Raw genomic sequence first — 13,311 nt, 5'->3', positions numbered from 1 at the left:
GATTCTCTTCTTCAGCTTGAGCACCAGCGGGATGTGCTCCTTCAGGTCCTTTAGTTGATGTACTTACAGCAGGATCAAGACCATCTCTTTGTGGAGCTTCAGGCAGTTGTACCGTTGGACCAGCGATGTTTGCTGTAGATAGATCCATACCACCTACATCGGATCTATCTACAGCAACGTTATTACAAGTAACACTAGTACCATCACCAGGACATGTATCACCTTCAGCACCAGCAGGAGCAACAGGAGGAAGAGGAAGTGAAGGATGTGGAGATACTGATTGTGCTTCTGATACAGGAGAAGGAGTACAAGCACGTCCAGGAGTTTCAGGGGGGCACTTAGAACCATCAACACCATTCTGATGAAGAAGAATCTTTGTCTCACTCTCCGTATCAGGGACTTGGTCGGAAAGATCGGCGGCAGGCACTTCTTCAGCGAGGACGTGCACACACGCACAGGAGAGCAGGAGAGCGAGGATACACAGCACGTAGCGCATCATTGTGATTGCAAAACTTCTTGTAGTAGTCTTACTTGAATCGCTTACACACAAGAAAAACCCAATAATAAAAACAGATACAAAGTGAATCAATAAAAAACAAACACAAGATGAAAACAAATTACCAAATCAAACACCACTCAATAATTACAACAGAGGCACACACATTGCAGAAAACTGCAACCAAAACTCAGATAATGCCCAAACTAAAGTAAAAGCCCACACAGTACCCAATAACAAACAAATGATCCCAATTACCCCTCAAAAGATAAAAAAAAGAAAATAAAGAGAACGACCATCAGAAGCAGACAGCACAGAAATACATCAAAATGCCTCTTCCGATAGGACCAAGCACAATTACAAATATACATATGTGTATTCTTTATAAATTTTTTGTTACCACAAAAGACTACAACACACAAGAATGGAGGAAAAAGCACACAGTGCCCAAGCAAAGAAAATGAAAAAAACACAAATTAAGAAGAGGACCAACCCGCACAAAAATAACTCCCAGACCACTGAATTATGCTGATTGTTTCAAGTAATTACGAATACAAATTGTATTAATTACTATTTTTTTCTTTGCTCTTATAAAACAGATTACCACACACCATGCAGGGTAAAAACAAAGAATGACCCACACACACCAAAGCAAATAAAAAGGTATTAACCATTAGCCCAACATACCCAGTAAACACAGAAATACACCAACTATGGGTGTAAATCCATATGTATATATAAGCAATTATAAATATAATTTCATCTCTTATTATTATTTCCTTTTCCCAATCTAAAACGCAGATCATCATCATCATTACAGTGCAAGCCCAGGCACACACAGAGAGAGAGTCTCCAAGAACACACACACACACAATGGAGTAGCAATAATAATAATTATAGGAATAAACACAGTGAAAGCAAAAACACACACAAAACACACATGAACATTAAGAAACAATAAAAGAAGAATAGCCCAACAGGTGGAAGATTAGTTAGACTGTAGGGATGTATGCAAAAAAGAAAAACGAAAACAAAGGATGACCTGAGTCACACCATCACACCACCATCACAATCAGCACACAAGAATACAGGCCAGTGTAACCACAATCAGTAGTGGTACACGCACCCACACAGAACTGCTGATACTGCTGCTGCTGTCTGCATCACCCTTCTTGTTGTTTGTGAGTTCAGGAGGAAGTGTTGTTGTTGTTGTTGTGGTGGTGGTGGTGTTTTCTGTATTATCTGCAACACCTTCTTGGGTACTTGGTGATTCACTCTCTGTAGGTTTACTGCCATTCGCAGCCGTTGTACCATCACTCTCAACACCACTTTCACCGTCACTCGCTGTGGCTGAATTGTTGGGTGAAGAAGAAGTGGGTTGTGTTGCATCACCTCCCTGGTTAGCTCTACTCTCTTCTGTTGTACTGCCGCCGCTGTTTCCAGTTTGAGGGCCACTTGGAGATGTTTCTCTTCTCTCCTCATTAGTCGTAGATTGAGATGGAGGAGATACAGTAGGAGGTGCAGAAGAAGAGCCGGGTTCACTACCAGAATGAGTGCCAGAACCCTGCTCACTGCCAACTGCACCTCTTTCACCTGTAGGACCACCAGATACTGTATCTGGTCCGACGTCCTCAGTAGAACCCCTTTCATTAAGACCAGGCGCTTTCGGTGTAGTTGGCGCTGGTTCCTTCGGACAAGGAGACTCAGTAGTAGGAGTGCAATGTTCTTGAGTGTCACTACCCTCAGTTATGCATTTGTTTTCCTCTGTAGATTTCGTACAATCATGATTACGAGAATCTTCAGATCCCCTAGTGCTCTTATTACACTGTGGACCAGTCGTCTCTGAAGGACAAGCTTCATCACCAACAGCACCAACACCAGCAGAACGCGTTTCAAGAGCACCAGCTTCTTGAAGAGTCTGCTCTGCAGCCTCCACACCAGCCACAGCACCCACACAAGTAACGCTCAGCACCAAGAGAAGAAAAAACAGCACACGTTTCATCGTCAACAGAGCAAGATCAATTTTTCTTGTTTTAGGTCACCTAACTGCAGAAAAAAGGGAAAAGAAGATAAAAACAAGCACCCAATAGTAAAGAAACAGAGAGTCACAAAACTTAAAGAGCATACGTTAAGTATCAGTCACACAATACAACATCAACAACTTAAACAAAAAAAGTTCAATAAAAACTCACCACAAACACAGTGATGAAACAAACGCAAGAAAAAAATGAAATTAAGATCAAGAATAACTGCCCCACAAAACACATAAATAACACAGATCATTCGGTATAATTATGTTAATATGCAATTACGAATGAGAAGGTGTATCAGTTATTCTTAATTCTCTCTACAGAAAACAAACGACCAAAATGGCGCAGCGCAAAACACTATGACCCAGCAAACCACAAGCAAAAAAAAACATATTAACCATTAGCCCAATTTACACAATAAACACAGAAATATACAACAACTATGGGTATAAGTCTATATGTATGTATACGCAATTATAAATATAAATTCATCTGTTATTATTATTTCATTTTTCTTTCACTGCAAAAAAGCAGTTCATCATCATTATCACAGTGCAAGCCCAGGCACACACACAAAGAGAGTCTCCAAGAACACACACACACACACAATGGAGTAGCAATAATAATAATTATAGGATAAACACACAAACAGAGCAAAAACACACAAAACACACATTAACATCAAGAAACAAAAAAGGAAGAATATCCCAACAGGTGGAAGATTAGTTAGACTGTAGAGATGTATGCAAAAAAGAAAAGAAAACAAAGGATGACCTGAGTCACACCACCACCACCATTACTCAATCAGCACACAAGAATACAGGCCAGTGTAACCACAATCAGTAGTGGTACACGCACCCACACAGAACTGCTGATACTGCTGCTGCTGTCTGCATCACCCTTCTTGTTGTTTGTGAGTTCAGGAGGAAGTGTTGTTGTTGTGGTGGTGGTTTCTGTATTTTCTGCATCACCTTCTTGGTTATTTGTTGATTCACTCCCTGCAGCAGGAGTGTTGTTCTCAGTCGATGCAGCATCAGTAGCATTCTCAATCTCTGAAGTATTGGTAGGAGAGGTAGAAGTTTCTGCTGCTGCTTCACCTCCCTGGTTAGATGTAGTTTCTCCTGTTGGACTGCTGTCGCTGTTTCCATTTTGACCGTCAGCTGCAGCCACACTACTCCCATCAACAGGAGATGCAGGAGTGACACCAGTGCCAGGAGAAGCAGCTGTTGGACTATCCTGTGGAGTAGGAGAAGGACCACCAACAAAACCAGCTCCTGGACCTTGTCCTCCTTGAGCACCATGACCTGGGTCCACAGAATGTTCAGCTTCACCTTTTACTACCTGATGAACAGCACCAGGATCGCCAACTTCACCTCGCGGACCAGCATCGTTAACTCCTTCACCATGACCGTTACTTTCATCTCGAAAAGTAGTCTGCTCAAGGTGAACTTCCGGTTTTTTGGGAGCAGGAACAGGTACTTTTTCCTCAGGAATCACCTTTTTTGGTACCTCAAGTACTTTAGCAGGAGGAACTTCAGGTTTTTTGGGAGGACATGTGCCACCTCCGGTAGTTTCAGGGATGCACTGAGTATCTGGGGGATTTTGTGTTGCAGCTTGTTGTCCAGAAGGACAATTATCAGTAGTAACACCATCAGCGCACTGAGCAGTTTCAACAAGTCCGGCGACGGGAGTACCTTGAAGAAGAATCTTAGTCTCACTCTCCGTATCAGGGACTTGGTCGGAAAGATCGGCGGCAGGCACTTCTTCAGCGAGGACGTGCACACACGCACATGAGAGCAGGAGAGCGAGGATACACAGCACGTAGCGCATCATCATTACCATTGCAATACTTCTTGTAGTAGTCTTACTTCAATCGCTTACAGAAAAACAAAAAGCAGATAGAAAAACCAGAAACAAAGTGAATGAATGGAAAAAAACACAAAATGAGAACACATTACCAAATCAAATAACACTCAATAATTACAGCAGAGGCACACACATTGCAGAAAACTGCAACCATAACTCGGATAGAGCCCAAATTAACGTAAAAACGCACACAGTACCCAGTAACAAACAGATAATCCCAATAAACCCCTCAAAAGAAAAAAAAAGAAATTAAAGATCAGAACCATTAAAAGTAGACAGCACAAAAATAAATAAAAATGCCTCTTCCTGCATAAAACAAGCACACTTACAAATATACTTATGTATTCTTTATCATTTTTCTCCCCCACAAAATACTCCACCACACAACAATGCAGGAAAAAGCACACAGCGCCCAAACAAAGAAAACGTGAACAAAAACACAAATTAAGCAGCGGACAAATCGCACAAAAATAACTCACAGACAACTGGGTATGCTGGTGTGTTCAAGCACATAAGAATACAAATTGTATTAACTACTATTTTTTTCTTTCTCTGCAGAAAACAAACTAACAAAATCGTGCTGGGCAAAGCACACAATGACCCAGCAAACCACAAGCAAAGAAAGAATCTTGTATTAATCATTAGCCCAATTTACCCAATAAACACAGAAATATACACCAACTATGGGTATAAGTCTATATATGTGTGTATATATATGCAACTATAAATATAAATTCATCTGTTATCATTATTTCCATTTTCCTCTCACTGCAAAAAGCAGTTGATCATCATCATAGTGCAAGCCCAGGTGCACACACAGAGAGAGAGTCTCCAAGAACACACACACACACACAATGGAGTGGCAATAATAATTATTATAGGATAAGCATAGAGAGCAAAAACACACAAAACAGAATAACATTAAGAAACAAGAAAAAAAAAGAAGAAAATCCCAATAGATGGAAGATTAGTTAGACTATGGGGATGCAAGCAAAAAAAAGAAAAGAAAACAAAGGATGACCTGAGTCACACCACCACCACCATTACACAATCAGCACACAAGAATACAGGACAGTGTAACCACAATCAGTAGTGGCACACGCACCCACACAGAACTGCTGATACTACTGCTGCTGTCTGCATCACCCTTCTTGTTGTTTGTGAGTTCAGGAGGAAGTGTTGTTGTTGTTGTTGTTGTGGTGGTGGTGGTGGTTGATTCCTCACTGGTTGATTCACCCTCTGATGGTTTTGCAGCATTCGGGTCACTTTCAGCCTGATTATTCTGCGCTTCATCTGTAGGTATATTGCTGGAAGAAGTATTACCTGTACTTTGAGTTGTGGAAGTGGAAGAGTCCTCTCCATCATTCCGTTCTGGCCTTGTTGTGTGCGTGTTCTGTGTGTTGGCACCTTGTTCATTATCTCTCTGATCACTGTTATCCTGTGAACGATTTCCACTTGTTATCTCTCGAGTCACGGATTCATCACCTTTTGTGGTTCCTTCAGGATGTGATGTAGTAGAAAGAACTGCTGAAGAAGAAATACCAGGAGAACGTGAAGTTCTTTCAGGATCAGAAGTTTGTGCCTGATGGTTCTGACTTTGTCCAGCGTGATTATCCCTCTCAGACGGGTTTCTAACCTCTTGAGTATCTTCAGCATGCCTTTCTTCTGCGTCCCTTTGTGTTTGCTCCACGTTCACCTTAGGCCCTTTCAAATCCCCTTCTGGGCCCTTCAGTTCCAATTCATCTTTAGACACGAGACCACTTTCATTAGGGCCCTTGAGAGCAAGATCATTTTCAGGTTCTTGTTTGGGTTCCACACCTGATCTCCCATCTTCACCGCCACCACCATGAGGCTGACCCTTAGCACCAAGACCTTCACCAGAAGCAACAGGCTCTTCAGGAACATCCTCTCCAGCGGCCCCAGCTACAGCCTCCACACCAGCCACAGCTCCCACACAAACGACGCTCAGCACAAAGAGAAGAAAAAAAAGCACACGATTCATCGTCAACACAGGAAGATCTATTTTTCTTGTTTTAGGTCACCTAACTGCAGGAAAAAAAAGAAAGGAAAATAAAAACAAACACCCAATACTAAAGAACCTGAGAGGCACAAAACATAAAGAGCATACGTTAAGTATCAGTCATACAAAAACAACATCAACAACTTAAAAAAAAAAAGAAGTCATAAAACCTCACCAGAACACAGTGATGAAACAAATGCAAAAAAAAAAAATGAAATTAAGATCAAGAATAACTGCCACATCAAACGCAAAATTAACACAGATCATTCCGTATCAATGAGTTAATACGCAATTATGAATTTAAATGTGTATCAGCTATTCTTATTTCTCTCTGCAGCAAACAAACGACCAAAAGGGTGCAAGGCAAAGCACAGAATGCCTCAGCACAACAAAAGCAAATTAAAAGATATTAACCATTAGCCCAATTTACCCAGTAAACACAGAAATATACACCAACTATGGGTGTAAGTTTATATGTGTGTATATACGCAATTATAAATATAAATTCATCTGTTATTATTATTATTTCTTTTCTCACTGCAAAAAGCAGTTCATTATCATCATCATTACAGTGCAAGCCCAGGTGCACACACACAGAGAGAGTCTCCAAGAACACACACACATACAATGGAGGAGCAATAATAATTATAGGATAAAAACACAGAGAGAGCAAAAACGCACACGAAACACATTAACATTAAGAAACAAAAAGAAGAAGAATATCCCAACAGGTGAAAGATTAGTTAGACTGTAGGGATGCATGCAGAAAAGAAAAGAAAACAAAGGATGACCTGAGTCACACCACCACCACCACTCAATCAGCACACAAGAATACAGGCCAGTGTAACCACAATCAGTAGTGGTACACGCACCCATACAGAACTGATGATACTGCTGCTGCTGTCTGCATCACCCTTCTTGTTGTTTGTGAGTTCAGGAGGAACTGTTGTTGTTGTGGTGGTGGTGGTTGTATTACCCACATCACCTTCTGGGTTACTTGGTGCCTCACTTTCTGCAGATGTATTGTCATTCCCAGGTGAAGTTTCAGAGCTACCAACACTCTCTGTGACTGTATTGGTAGAAGAAGAAGAAGGCTGTTGTCCTGTACTCTCCTTGTTTTGTGGAGTTCCACCAGCTGTATTGTTGCTGCTTTCATCTTGACCTTCACGGACAGACGGAACACCACTCTCCTCAGCAGCTGCAGGAGCGGCAGGAGAAGAGGCAGGAGGAGCGCGATCAGCTTGGACTTCATCAGGTTTCTTAGCTGGACTCGTTTCTTTAATCGAACTGGTTGAAGCAGCGGCACCAGCTTCACTACCTGGTCCAGCATCCTCAGTAGTACTGTGATCACCGCGAGGAGCTGGTTCCTTTGGTGGACAAGTAGATTCAGTATTAGGAATGCATTTCTCTTGAGTGCCACTAGCGTTAGTTACACATTTGCCTTTCCCTGTAACTTCCGTACATTCATAAGGACGAGCATCTTCAGATCCCAGATTTTTGTTCTTGCACTGTGGATTAGCCTCGTCTTCAGGACAAGCACCACCAGCATGAGAAGGAGGAGGGTGTGGAACAGGAGGACCAGCAGGTGTACAAGGTTCACCCTCAGCAGAAGTTGTGTAACCATCAGGGCACTTGCCACCAGTAGTAAGAGGAACAGACGCAGAATCTGCCACAGCTGTCACACACAAAGAGACAACACTCAACAGCAAAGCGAGAAAACACAACACACGAGACATCATCACGAAAGCAAGATTTAGTTTGTAGTTATATGCCACTTGAATGCGGAAAGAAGAAGAAGAGATAAATATAATTAATACAAACACTCAATACATTAGAAACACACACAGAGAGAAACAAAGGAGAGCAGAACACAATAATCACTCACACAAAACAACATGAAGCGCAAACGAAAAATAATTAGTAACACCGAAAAGACAATACTCCAACATCACTCAGAGTACAACGAAAGAGTACCCCACAATATCCCAATAAGTAAGAGAGAGCCAAACACACACACACAATACTGTACAGCTCTAGATTATGTATTAAATTACTGCACACACACATCTGTGTGTACTAGCAAGAGATGTATACCGTCAGTGAGCAGAAAAGCCCAGTTTTTCTGCAAACACACAACGGAAAAAGCAAGTAATGGAATTATTAGAAAAAGAACACGCACACAAAAGTAAGAAAAAAGATATTCCAATTAAAAGAAAAAGCTGATAAACAGATTATTAGTTTATTCACCCATGGGGGATATGAGCAAATATGATAATGTTAGTATTACCATTATTATTATTTGTCCTCAGATGAGTCCCACCGTTCAGTTCAGGGTAGCGGAGAACAACACAACCACAATCAGCAGCGGTGCTGCAGTGCGCATCCACACAGGACTGACACTGCTGTCAACATTAGCCTTGTTCTTCTGTACAGCGGATGCAATAGAGGTGATCTCTCCGTTTGGTGAATGAACATGAGATGGAGTGGTAGTTGGTGCTTCTGTGGAAGTGCTCTCGAGGCTCGGCGGAGTAGTGTGATTGGTTTCTTCTGTGTCTGGTGCGACAGTTTCATCAACATTTGCAGGAGATGATTGCTGGGTAAGAGAACTGTTACCAAGTGCACTGTTATCCCCTTTGGTATTAGCTGACCTTTGAATATCTTGTGGTGCTGCATTAGACTCTTGAGTTGTGCTTTGTGTTGTTGTGGTACTCGCTCCTGTTTCTGCTTTAACTTCCTCAGCGTCAGTTAAACTTGGAGATGCTGGTCTTATATTGTTCTCGTGTTCTCCACCTTGTGGGTGGTTGTCCGGGGAAGCACTTAGAGTAGCGGTCTCACTTTCAGAAGGTCGTTGTGTGGATGTAATTCCTTGTTCTGATCCACTCCGTTGCCCCTGTACACCCACAGCTGTGACTTTCTCCTGTGCGATTACCATTTCTCTCTCAATAGTGCGAGAACCTGCAGCAGCGTCCTCTTCACTACCATGACCTGTTTTTTCATTCAATTTTTGGTTTAGTAAATTAGCATCTTCATGCGAATCGGTGTTGCGTATTTCAGACTCAAGTTGTGCTCTGCTAAGGTCGGAGCCATCCGATGCACCTGATCGTATGGAGTCTTCTGTGGATACCAGTGCTTTCTCCTCGAGTTGATTTTCAGATAGTGAAGTTGCAGAACTCGATGATGATGAACTCGTTCCACTTCGCGATCTATCCGGAAAAGGAAAACCCTCGAAACTACTACCGTACAAATCAGGTACATAAGGAAGTTGAGGAGCATCAGCAGGAGTTTGAGCAATCGCACTTCCACAGGCGCAGCACAGCACAACGGCCAACACACACATCACACGGCCCATCATCATCATGAGAGAGACACAAGGGGTTTGTTTCACGTAAAAACACTGATCTAGAAAGAAAGGCAATCAAAAAGAAAAAAAGAAAATAACTGAAGTATCAAACATGTTAAGACACACAAACATCGATTACCACTATGGAAACTCACATCGTGAAAGGAAAAACCTACAAGTTAAAGAATGCAATACAGCGCAATAACCTCAGTAAGAGTAAAAAGAAAAAAAAAAGCCCACACTCACAATTATCGCAAAAAAGGCTGAACAACCAAGAAAAATCATCAAGCAAACAAACAGAGATTAACCATTAGCCCAATTTACCACGTAAACACAGAAATACACCAACTATGGGTGTAAGTCTATATATATGTGTGTATACGAAATTATAAATATAAATTCATTTGTTATTATTATTTTCTTTTCACTGCAAAAAGCAGTTCATCATCATCATTATCATCGCAGTGCAAGCCCAGGTGCACACAGAGAGAGTCTCCAAGAACACACACACACACAATGGAGTAGTAGCAATAATAATTATTATAGGATAAACACACAGAGAGCAAAAACACAAACAAAACACATTAACATTAGAAAACAAAAAAAAAGAAGAATAAAACTCCCAACAGGTGGAAGATGAGTTAGACTGTAGGGATACATGCAAAAAAAAGAAAAAAAGAAAACAAAGGATGACCTGAGTCACACCACCACCATTACAATCAGCACACAAGAATACAGGCCAGTGTAACCACAATCAGTAGTGGTACACGCACCCACACAGAACTGCTGATACCGCTGCTGCTGTCTGCATCACCCTTCTTGTTGTTTGTAAGCTCAGGAGGAAGTGTTGTTGTTGTTGTTGTGGTGGTGGTGGTGGTGGTTGTATCTGTATTTCCTGTAACACCTTCTTCATTTTGGTTGTTTTTCGATTCACTCTCTGCAGATGAAGTATTATTCTCAGTCGCTGTAGCATCAGAACCAGCGGAACTCCCTGTGGCTGAAGTGTTGGGAGAAGGAGATGGTTGTGTTGCTGTTTCACTTCCACCTTCAGCTGTAGGCACATCAACACGCTCCTCAGCAGAAGGAGATGTGGGAGTAACTGGTCCATCAGGAGCTTGTGCAGGAGGAAGAGAATGTTCATTATCTTCTTCTCTTGGAGGTTGTACGGAGTCTTTACGACCAGGTTGATTTTCTGCGGGTTTATTAAGCTCTTCTTTTCTCTCTTGATCCAGTTGAGGTATCTCTTCTCCTTGCATCGGTTCTTTCTCTTTATGTAAAAGATCCCCAGAAGAATCTTTCATTATTTGACTATCTCTGCTAAGAGCATTCTGATCTACAGTGGATGGATGGACATGACCACCTAGACCGTTATTCCCTCCACCACCTTGAGGTTCTGGAAGAGAAACTGTAGAAGGATCAAGAGAACCAGAAGGACCGGTCAAAGCCGGAGTAACACCAAGTTGTTCAACACCTTTACTGAGATCACCTTGAGGACCAGCAACACCACCAGGTGTGTCTCCTTTAACAAGAGGTTCTGCTTGTGCTTTAGCAAGACCAGAAGAATGACCAGAAGGACAATTACTACTATCAGAACCAGAAGGAGAAGAACCACCAGTACCAGGACAAAGGGTATCAGGAACAACCTCCTCCTCAGCTTCTGTTGGCAGGGTTCCCCTCAACTCTTCCTTATGCGCTTTGTGCATATTAGCAGCCTCTCCAGCTTCGCCAAGACCTCCCCCCGAAGGAATAGCATGATGAAGAAGAGAAGAATTACCAACAGCAGAAGTTTTAATAAGGACATCAGAAACTTTAGGACTATCAGCCCATACTAACCCACAAGCACAACAAAGTGCAAGAGTTAGTAAACAGAGCAGATAGCACCTCATCATTAGAGCCCCTCTCATTGTTGCTGATTACTACAATAGACTAATACAAGAAAGAGAAACACAAGGAAAAAGTGAGATAGCAACAAACAAACATACACCAGAACAACAAGCACTAACAGTGAAATAGAGAGAAAAAGAGAGAAGCGGCAACTGCACAGTAAAGCAACAAAAAGGAATAGCCCACTTGTATTATAATAATATGTACCCCTTAATAGAAATGAAACAAAAAAAGAACATACAATACCCAAATAAGAGAGAGAGCCAAACACACACACAATATCCCACGGTTCTAGTTTATATATTAAATTACTCCACACACACACACATCTGTGTGTACTAGCAAGATATGTATACCGTCAGTGAGCAGAACAGCCCAGTCCTTTGCAAACACACAACGGAAAAAGCAAGTAATGGAATTATTAGAAAAAGAACACACACACAAAAGTAAAAAAAAAAAGATATTCAAATTAAAAGAGAAAGCTGGTAAACAGATTATTAATTTATTCACCCATGGGGAATATATGCAATTATGATTATGTTAGTTTAACCATTATTATTATTATTATTTTGTCCTCAGATGAGTACCACCATTCAGTACACAGTAGCGGAGAACAACACAGCAACAATCAGTAGCGGTGCTGCAGTGCGCATCCACACAGGACTGACACTGCTGTCAGCATTGGCATTCTTCTTCACATTGGAAGTGATGGTGTTGGTCTCTGTATCGGTTACGGGAACAGGTGATGGAGTGGTGGTTGGTGCTTCTGTGGTAGTGTTCTCGGGGCTCGGCAGAGTCGTTGAATTGGTATCTTGTGAGTCTGGTACGGCGGTAGCATCAAGAACAGGAGAAGATTGCTGGGTAGCATTAGAATCGGCAGGTTTACTGTTATCAGATGTGTTGCTCGGTGTTCCTTGATCACCTTGTGGTGCTGCATCACCTTTTGTAGGTGGAGTAGACCCCTGAGATTGGCTTTCTTCTGTCGACGGACTTGTTACTGTTTCTCCTTTAACCGACTGATGTTGTGCTTCAGAACCCTCAGGGCCACTGGGTTGCAAATCACCATCACGACCAACTTGTGATGTAACCAGTGGCTTTCCTGTTTCTACTTCAGCTGCTGGATCACCGTGTTGGAGACTATCATTTAGCTGTGTAACGTGCGGTGAAGAGCTAGCATTACTTCCTCCACTGGAGTGATCCCCTGCTGCTGGACTCTGGAATGACTTCGTTCCTACTTTACTCGTCTCAAGTAATTTCCTCTTCCAACACGGTACACCATCAATAGTAGAATAGGGGTACTTATCACAATAATGATCATGGCTTGCTTTTACAAGAAAATCTTCGAATCCCGCAGAATTTGAACTCGCCATCACCTTTTTCTTTTTTTTCACGTCCTCAGCCGACTCATTATAGTAACGAGGATAATTCCAAGTAATACCAAAAAACGCCATCACCGCCTTTGGCTGTCCAGCAGTAGCAGCGGTGGTAGTTTTTGTTGTTGTTCTTGCTGCTCTTGCGGTACGCTGGCGGCAGAGGTCGGCGTACTTCCCACATGCAGACACACGGCTGCCCGCACCGCATGTAAGCCACTCGCTCTCAGCAGCGGGGCGTACACGCAGCGCACCGCCGGCCCCGCACGACACCTCCACAGCCCCACGGGATACACCACGGCCAC

At 42.3% G+C, this 13,311-nt stretch overlaps 8 protein-coding genes across 8 annotated transcripts; all 8 read right to left on the bottom strand.

The window, feature by feature from the left end:
* Position 1: 1 nt before the first annotated feature.
* TM35_001021070 (uncharacterized protein) lies at positions 2-499 on the bottom strand (the record flags this gene model as incomplete). The annotated part of the gene is made up of 1 exon (XM_029031621.1): positions 2-499. A coding segment is annotated over one exon (498 nt), but the record flags the coding sequence as incomplete, so codon positions are not given.
* Positions 500-1,568: 1,069 nt separating this feature from the next.
* TM35_001021060 (uncharacterized protein) lies at positions 1,569-2,498 on the bottom strand (the record flags this gene model as incomplete). Its single annotated transcript, XM_029031620.1, has 1 exon — positions 1,569-2,498. The coding sequence occupies one exon, from the start codon at positions 2,496-2,498 to the stop codon at positions 1,569-1,571; it is 930 nt and encodes a 309-aa protein (XP_028877085.1).
* An 832-nt stretch (positions 2,499-3,330) lies between these two features.
* Positions 3,331-4,368, bottom strand: TM35_001021050 (uncharacterized protein; the record flags this gene model as incomplete). The annotated part of the gene is made up of 1 exon (XM_029031619.1): positions 3,331-4,368. One exon carries the CDS (start codon positions 4,366-4,368, stop codon positions 3,331-3,333), a length of 1,038 nt encoding a protein of 345 aa, XP_028877084.1.
* A 1,075-nt stretch (positions 4,369-5,443) lies between these two features.
* On the bottom strand, positions 5,444-6,394 carry TM35_001021040 (uncharacterized protein; the record flags this gene model as incomplete). The annotated part of the gene is made up of 1 exon (XM_029031618.1): positions 5,444-6,394. One exon carries the CDS (start codon positions 6,392-6,394, stop codon positions 5,444-5,446), a length of 951 nt encoding a protein of 316 aa, XP_028877083.1.
* Positions 6,395-7,230: 836 nt separating this feature from the next.
* TM35_001021030 (uncharacterized protein) lies at positions 7,231-8,151 on the bottom strand (the record flags this gene model as incomplete). The annotated part of the gene is made up of 1 exon (XM_029031617.1): positions 7,231-8,151. One exon carries the CDS (start codon positions 8,149-8,151, stop codon positions 7,231-7,233), a length of 921 nt encoding a protein of 306 aa, XP_028877082.1.
* Positions 8,152-8,735: 584 nt separating this feature from the next.
* Positions 8,736-9,770, bottom strand: TM35_001021020 (uncharacterized protein; the record flags this gene model as incomplete). Its single annotated transcript, XM_029031616.1, has 1 exon — positions 8,736-9,770. The coding sequence occupies one exon, from the start codon at positions 9,768-9,770 to the stop codon at positions 8,736-8,738; it is 1,035 nt and encodes a 344-aa protein (XP_028877081.1).
* Positions 9,771-10,471: 701 nt separating this feature from the next.
* On the bottom strand, positions 10,472-11,656 carry TM35_001021010 (uncharacterized protein; the record flags this gene model as incomplete). Its single annotated transcript, XM_029031615.1, has 1 exon — positions 10,472-11,656. The coding sequence occupies one exon, from the start codon at positions 11,654-11,656 to the stop codon at positions 10,472-10,474; it is 1,185 nt and encodes a 394-aa protein (XP_028877080.1).
* Positions 11,657-12,229: 573 nt separating this feature from the next.
* Positions 12,230-13,309, bottom strand: TM35_001021000 (uncharacterized protein; the record flags this gene model as incomplete). The annotated part of the gene is made up of 1 exon (XM_029031614.1): positions 12,230-13,309. A coding segment is annotated over one exon (1,080 nt), but the record flags the coding sequence as incomplete, so codon positions are not given.
* Between the last annotated feature and the right edge of the window lie 2 nt (positions 13,310-13,311).

This window comes from Trypanosoma theileri (genome assembly GCF_002087225.1).
Source record: "Trypanosoma theileri isolate Edinburgh chromosome Unknown TM35_Tth_102_V1, whole genome shotgun sequence".
Lineage (NCBI taxonomy): Eukaryota > Euglenozoa > Kinetoplastea > Trypanosomatida > Trypanosomatidae > Trypanosoma > Trypanosoma theileri.
The sequence above is the reverse complement of the archived record's forward strand: the minus strand, read 5'-3'. Positions and strand labels throughout refer to the sequence as shown.